Genomic DNA, 8,041 nt, shown 5'->3' on the forward strand with positions numbered 1-8,041 from the left:
TGCGGCATAAATTGCTTGTTATAGTGGACGGACGAGCGGTGCAAATAAAACGAATCTGAATGTATATCTAAAGGCACGCCTCTCTCGCTCCTTTTTATCTGCTTTATCGTCCACACATATCTACGCAAAACGGTTCAACAACAGTCGAAATGGAAATGATTAGCTGGCGAATTTATCCGGCCAATGTGAATGAAACCATTAAAATGCGAAGAATATTTGTCCGCTGAACGACAATGGCATACAAACGTTATTGCGCGTGTTTCTACCTCCTTTAATATTTACTTCGATAAAATTCAATGGACTTACTCTTGATACAGAAGACTAGGAAAATGATAGAGACAATAAAACATTTTTTGTAAAGTGCACTCAATAAGTCCCGATAATTAAAAGGTCAAAATTTTCATTAATAATATGATGCAAAATTTAAATAGAATATAAAATAATATGTCAGAAAACTTTGCACAGATAGGTCGCGTCCATTAATTATTAAAGTAATTAGAATAATTATCCCTTTTAATTTAATGTACATAACGTGAAATAAAATAACAAATTGTATTTCACATTTTCCAATTCTCCCGTTCAATATAAATAATTTACAACTACCAATATTTTACTGTCGTAATTCCGGAAATGCAACAGTAGTATTTAGCGTTGAATCAGAAAATGTAATAAACGAATTAATTAATTAACAAAACGCATGATACACAATCCAGCACCAAATTTCGCAAATTAAATTTAATATAAAAATGTATTGTTCATAAATGTTATCCGTTTCACCGTAATAAGGGCGGAAAAAAGAATAGTCAGGAAATTTGGCGTTAACGATTGGATGCATTAATTAATATTTTAATAGGCTAAAATAATGAAACCCTTAAACTTGTGATAAAACGCAGGCGAGAGCAAGTATATCAGAGAATAATTTTGATTTTATTATTTAACGCTAAATAATGCCATGTATAACGCCGTTTTCTGTAAATTTTGACGGCGAATACATAGAATATATAGAACATAACGATGAACCCTCGTTTCATTTGCCATGAAGGCTACCTATTGTCCAAACGAGATCTATCACGATGCTCATTTATACTGTGACCCAATTAACGTAGATCGTGACCATTATGATACCAAACGAGCCATAGTTTCATTCATACATGCCGCTCGTCTCCAATTATAAAAGTAAAATTAGAGATTCGCGTGCGCCATGCTAAGGAAGGATTTTAAGAAATAAAGATTGAGATTTTTAAATTATCGAATTTGATACACAAATATCTTCTTCGAATTACGTAGAAAAACTTAAAATGCAGACGTCACGAGAATTCCATGATTTTAAGTATCGACAAATTCAAAAAGCTCATCGTTCTTCGGAAAGTATAAAGATAGCTTTCGAATTTGTATATCTAGGAGTTAAAAAATCTTAGCTTTCAGAGACAGATGAAATACAAGTTAAACATTTTGTATTTTATCTGAAATTTTCAATGATACGAAAAACTACAAAAGTAAATAGTCTGTTATTAGACTATTATTTTTTATAAATGATTAAGATCCTCATTTTCATAAATGATTAAAATCGGTGACGGTCACGGTCGCTGCTAACGAGGCGTTTTACTTAGGAATCTGACGCAATGTCACAGTAAGCAAGTGAACGACTGCACTTCGAACAGTATAGCATCACGAGAGAGTCTTTTGGTTTGTTCGTACTACTAGCAATGTTACTTGCAGCAAGTCATTATCTAATGTGCGACGTAAATATATACAGTTTACGTATGTATATGTTAAGATACAAAGAACTAAAGTATGGTGGAGTTTAGCACACACTCGTGAAATTAGTAAACGTCGAAGAGAGATTATTCGACTTAACTATGTATTTTATATGTAAGATCGACAAATCGATTCAATCGTTCCTTTAATTGCTAAATAATCGTCTAATTTGATTGGATAATAAAGAACGTATCTGCAAGAATTTATGTCTTGCAAGAATAATTTCTTGCAGATATATTGGCTAATCTATGTATCCAATAATTACGAATGCTTGCATTTCTATAATACGTATATTAATATATGCTTTTTATCAAAGAATTTCTTAATCAAGGTATATTTGTCAAAACCATGCGTCATCAAAGGTATAGCAAAACGTTAGCCAGTCGATCCTTCGATCGCGCTTTGACTTGTGAGATTTCACGCAGTGACTTGTAAGATCTTGGTAAGCAGAGGTAAAACTAAATTTTAGAAAAGATATGAACAATAAGAAGTATATGAAATGTACCAATAGTCACATATCTAAAAATTTATGTAAAGACATGTATATTTGCTTAAAACATGAACATGTAAAAAATTTCTAAAGCTTATCTTTCCTGCTTTTAAAAACAGTTATGTTAATTATCTATTAGTCTTTGAATTTCAAACGAGACTCTAAATCTGTGAGTATCAAATACGTTGTATAATTTAGTGTCAAGCACTTTGCCTGGAGCTGCCTCTGCGCAAGGGACGAACAAATCGTTTTTATCGTCCGACACTGCGAATTTATTCAACGCTCGGTTTGTCGCCTGGTGATTTTTCACAAAAAGGACCGACTGAATCGAGTGTCGTCTTGCGCACACACTCGTGAATTCAGGACACGTGAAACGTGACAACGGTAGCGACCGACTAATCACGCATCATTTTCAGTCCGAGCGCACATGTCACGTCAAGTCTCTCTCTACCTTACTAAGTCCACTGAAACGAACGGACGGCCGATGAGAACGTCACGCGCAGTTTCCTTGAGGATCACCTTGAGGACACGCCGCAAACCGGTGATTTGCTCACAAATATTCCCGGGCGTTTAGTCCCTTTCTCCGGTCTTTTTCGCGAATTGATCACTGCACTTCACAGACGAAGAAAGTCTCGAAGCTGCAGGGACTGTCATTCCATTTGAGTCCTTTTCCGTCCCTGTTCCAGAGCTCCAGGCAATGCTCCTCTTCGCCGTTTTCATATCTGGAATAAAAATAAAGATATTAGGTGAGATCTGCGTTATTTTTATTTAACAATCAAAATTACAGAGAAAGTATGTTTAATAACGTATTCTCTGTATCGGTCTTGGATAAAAATCAAAATTACACATTTAATTTCTAGTTGTTTTCAAAGAAGAAAGATGTATAATATAAAAAATGTCATGTTATATAATTATAGATATTTTAATTACGTCAATATTAGAAATATTGTAATATAAAAGATTACATTTTCACCAAAACTTTCATTAAATTTAAAGCAATTTCTCCATTAAAGAGTCTAAAGGAATAAATCAACAACTTTCACCAGGAATGAATTCTAGTACCTCAATAACCGATTTATGGCAATCGTATCGCAAGCGGTAGGGGTAGATGGAATTTGCGCGATCGATTGCAGAAGGAATGTAAATTGTTTGCGATCGTAAGGCGCCCTTACCGGAAATTATTTGGTTCACCGACGTTCCAATTCTCGAACGTGATCGGCCTACCGTTGGCCATCCAGAAAAAAGTCCCCTCCTCGGCCTGGTCGGTGCCAGAGGTCCAAAAATGCTCGTGGCCGAGACCGAAGTCCTTGATATGCTTCTCAAGTCTATCATTCTCCTCTTGCGAGGCTATACTCGCCAGATGCATCCCGTGATAACGACAGTATTGCGAAGCTCTGTACCAGTTCGCCTGCGATGTAAAAAGGGGATGGTAATATTTTACCCTAACGTTTTCTTTTCAACGAAACGCCGTCAATCGCACGAAACATTCTGCATAAAATGTATGTTGAGTAAAATATATTAAAAATTAATATGCTATTATAATAATTCATTGCAATTATATTTCAATTAAATATCGGCCGATATTAAATACTTGATTGTGAGTTAAAATACTTAAGCCCAATCTACAATGTGCTCTTCGCGTCTAGAAACATTATATTTTAGCTTGCACAAATTTTTCAAACGCATTTCTTGGTTACAAAATAGAATGTTTCTAGGCGCAAAGAGCACATTGTAGATTAGGTAGTACTGTAGAAATAATTTGTAAATCATTTATGATGTTAAATCATCATAAATAGCGATTGTGTAAAAGAGAATACCATGAGAGAGAAATGTGATAACTTAAAGTGTTATGTTAAACGCTCCAACAATAATCATGGCAAAGAGAAACGTTTGAACTATTGGTAAATTATATGTAATCAAATGATGGCAGAGATAAGCTGTCCTTAATATTCACATAATTCACATGTAGCATACGTGGCCGTTAATTATAGCAGATTGGTCGGTATTAATAATTAACAGGGCATAGATTGTAGAAGCACATTAATATTCATACTAAAATTACATAATCACCATTCTGATATCGATTTCGGCAGATCATATTCGAAAACCTGTTTGGAATGTTATCAACATATTACTAACGAAATCTGTTATTTTATGTGTCAATAATACGAACTATAATTTTCACACAAAGTGTAAGTAAAAGTAGACGTATAGTAAAAGTATTATAAGTGCGTAGAGAGTAATTCAATCTTTAAGTTTTAAGATTTATTTGTAGGCATACTAAATCATACTAAAATTACTGAACGTAAGGAAAAGATTCTAACGATAATGCTTTTAATCTAAATTGTATCTTAGGTTAAAATAGGTTAAAATAGAAATATTACTATATTAAAAAAAGAAATATTTCTCTTTCTTGCCGAAATAAATTACTTTTTATCGCCTTCCAAAACAGCCAAATACGTATCTCTCATATCTAATAAAGTGAAAATTATCAAGCACTGCCTTAATTTGTCTTCTTTACGATAGCATGGATATTTTTATTGGAAACGAGTATGTTTTATGCGCGTAACAGCAACCTGACGTACGCTGAACGTGCAGCAAATTTGTATTTTCGTATTTCACCATTACAGAAGGTGTCGGCTGCGTGGGTAACTTCGGTCATTCGCACCGCATTATGTGATTTTTACGATCGCGGTACGTTGGCGGAGGCGCGTTGGTTTCATCGACAGTGGTTCTTTACGATCGTTACGAACTTCCCCTCGCGGCGTTTCGTCGCATATTCGCGCCCAGCCGTTGCGGGCAACCATTTAAGTGCAAAGTTACTTCTCGGCCATCACACATCGCACACGTGCCATCGCCAAGTATTTATTCACAGCATCCCTGATAATGCAACTCATTATGCAACAGTGCGACGCATTTCTCTTCGCGATAACAAATAATCGCAAAATCTGCAATAGAAGGTCACAGAGCGTAGTTCCTGTGTGCCGCTATGCAACTCTATTTCGTAATCTTCAAAGTTTCTTATCAGCATAATTAGGACGCACAATACACGTTTACTAAGAGATTGGATTATCCGCTTGGAATTCTGTGAGAACGACAACGCGGCTATTACGCAATATATGCGCCACACTTCTGCAAAGTAGGTATATATTGTGCAGCTTACGACGCACCTTGTATATATTTTGATAATTCGGCAAGTTGTCCCTGTATTATATCATCGGGCAAATGTCGCGACGTCACTGTTGCATTAGTCAATTCAAGCTCGCTAGACATACGAATTTACATTTTTCATTACTATTATTAAAGCTTCAACATCTCATATGAATATCACAGCATAGATTTAAATATAAAGAGGGTTTATTACAAGTCACAAAATCTTTCTCCCCTTGCGCAGCTTTTACGTACACAGATTGTTTAAGAAAAGTGATTATCGCATTTGACGAGAATTTTGCATATTCCGCTTGCTTTGCGGAACTTGATGCATCTTTTCGGACCTTAAATGCTGTGCTAATTAAAGTTTGCACGAATTAACATCGTTGGTAATTAACACCGTAGCTAATGCTTATGTAAATTATTTGTCTTAACTACAAACTGATCTCCATGTTAACATAACGGGAACTAAACTCGGAATTAATATACAAATATATAAGTTAAATTTTAAATAATTTATCTTAATTGATAATTTTAACTGGTTTTGAATTAGGAGATTTAAAGTTCTAAACCAATTTTCATGAGAAGAGAGTGTGCTTAAATTCGATTTTACAAGAAGACTCCTAACAACCCTTGTAAGATATGTCATTAAATTTTCATCTCGCCGTCATAATTGTATAAAATTATATGTTTTCTGTAAAATCACGGTGTCATTTATTATACAATATGATATTAAATCTTGCAATATCACTTTCGCGATAATTCTTTCTCGGCAATTAATAACATTATTATTTGTTGTTACAATATCTGCGTATATCGTATAATATATATCCTTCAGCCACGCATTTAGCCGTCCAGAAAGAATGTATTCAAGAGCATGGTAAATATTGTCTCTCGCTCTGTCAACGTCAACGGTACCGAATTTCGCCGCCGCTCTCTCGTTGCTCTTTCGACGATCCCTACGGCGTGTACGGTGGGGCAAGGCGGAACGCGAAGGACGCGAAAAATCGAGTGTAACCCGCCGGGAATGCAAATAAAGCGCAATAAATAGAGCGCCGTCGCGATTGCACCGGTGCGGCCCGACACGGCGGCGTGTTGCATTACCGCTCCTGCATTCCCTTTCCGCGCGGGTCTCGCTCTCCTGCGTCGCCACGAAATGCCGGGGCACGAATCCGTCGTTACTCGTGCACGATGGCCTCGCTTAAGCTCGGTCTATGTTCCCTAAACGAAACAGCAATCGTACGTGACGATCAATGGCGAGCTATCGGCTTTTCGGTCCCGAGGCCCTGTTTCAAGGTACACCGCGCGACGGCAGAAAATGAAGATTAAAGGGAAAGCAATTAAAAGATAAAGGCACGTGTCCTTTCTGGAAAGGAAATTCCATGGTGTTTATCAAATAGCTCAATATTTTGCCACTGCGCCTATTGTATCAGTAAACCGTTTGCTGTGGTTTAGAAATCTATAGTTATGGCAGCAAAATATTTTTTGCAAATCATGATCAGCCACGATAGCGAAAAATTGTTTTCAGCGTAACGAATGAAGATATCAGCTTCGCAAACAAATGCAGACTCTTTTCATTCGATTAATTGATGACGTTTGCAATGTATATCAGGATCGATTGTATAACTCGGTCCTTCAAAGACGCGCATAAAGAATGCACATCTTGCCACAAGCCAGACAGATTGATTGGAGCAGCAAGAGAACAAGTGTTATCTAGAAGCTTGACTTTTATCCCGAAAACCGTCTCCTATCCTAACTTAAATAAGCTCTCCACCGAAGAGGGAGACAAACATCCCCTGTCGTTAGAAGGGAAGCACGAAATTCGGCCGAAAAGTCGGTCATTGCCCCGCAACGAGCAAAGTTGTTTTGCAAGGTCTCGATTAATGGGGCGCCGGCCATTATTTGCTTACGAAACAAAGGGGTCTCGTCCTCGGTGCGATCCGATTAAAGGGGAGGGTCAAGAGGTAAGGAGAGAATCTCCATTCCCCCCCTTCTTGCGCTTTCGTTGCGAAAAGACCGCCTCAAACGAGCGCCTTTACGTCACTTCCACCTCTAGCGAGGTCACCTCAGCCGGATCCGCGGCAGCGAAGGAATTACGAAATCCGTGTTAATGGCACCCGAGTCAACAAAAGCGCGCCTAGACTATCCGGGAAGCCGTAATAAGGGCGACTCTAATCGATACGATTGTGTTCGCGCGCGGACAAACACGCGTTCGCACACGTCAGAACCAGGAATGTCGCTCTCGAAAGACCCGTACGAGATCAGTTCTATCCGCGAAGTCGCCGAGGTCGAAGATACTCTTTAAACTGTCACAGTTGTCACGAGAGGGGAATATTTATCGTAGAAAACAATTCTTATAAATATTATATATGTGTAATTATAAATTAGACTTATAATTAGATTAATAAATTATTTCTTTCTCTCGGGACTTGTGTAAATGTCATTTAACGCTTCACGGAAAAAACTGATTTAGTTGATTCAGCAAATCTATAGTTTGCTGAACAAAATTAAACGTTTTAATTACGGGTATAAACCATCGGCTACTAAAAATTGCACGAATTTTCATCAGGAGAGACGAAAATTCGTGCAATTTTTAGCCCATGGTTTACAAAAAAAAAACGGCCTCCCGCTGTGAGACGGCAA

At 37.3% G+C, this 8,041-nt stretch overlaps 1 protein-coding gene across 1 annotated transcript in view; it reads right to left on the reverse strand.

Moving 5' to 3' along the window:
• Window positions 1-522: 522 nt before the first annotated feature.
• LOC105569256 overlaps window positions 523-8,041 on the reverse strand; it is a 68,191-nt gene continuing 60,672 nt past the window's right edge. Inside the window, exons 4-5 of the mRNA XM_012025580.1 lie at window positions 3,421-3,656; window positions 523-2,970 (exon numbers count right to left, since the gene is read on the reverse strand). Of these exons, the coding sequence (XP_011880970.1) occupies window positions 2,853-2,970; window positions 3,421-3,656 (354 nt within the window). The 3' untranslated portion in view covers window positions 523-2,852. The remainder of the gene's footprint in view (window positions 2,971-3,420; window positions 3,657-8,041) is intronic.

Source organism: Vollenhovia emeryi, unplaced genomic scaffold (genome assembly GCF_000949405.1).
Source record: "Vollenhovia emeryi isolate VEMERY1.0 unplaced genomic scaffold, V.emery_V1.0 DF939125.1, whole genome shotgun sequence".
Taxonomy (NCBI): Eukaryota; Metazoa; Arthropoda; class Insecta; order Hymenoptera; family Formicidae; genus Vollenhovia; species Vollenhovia emeryi.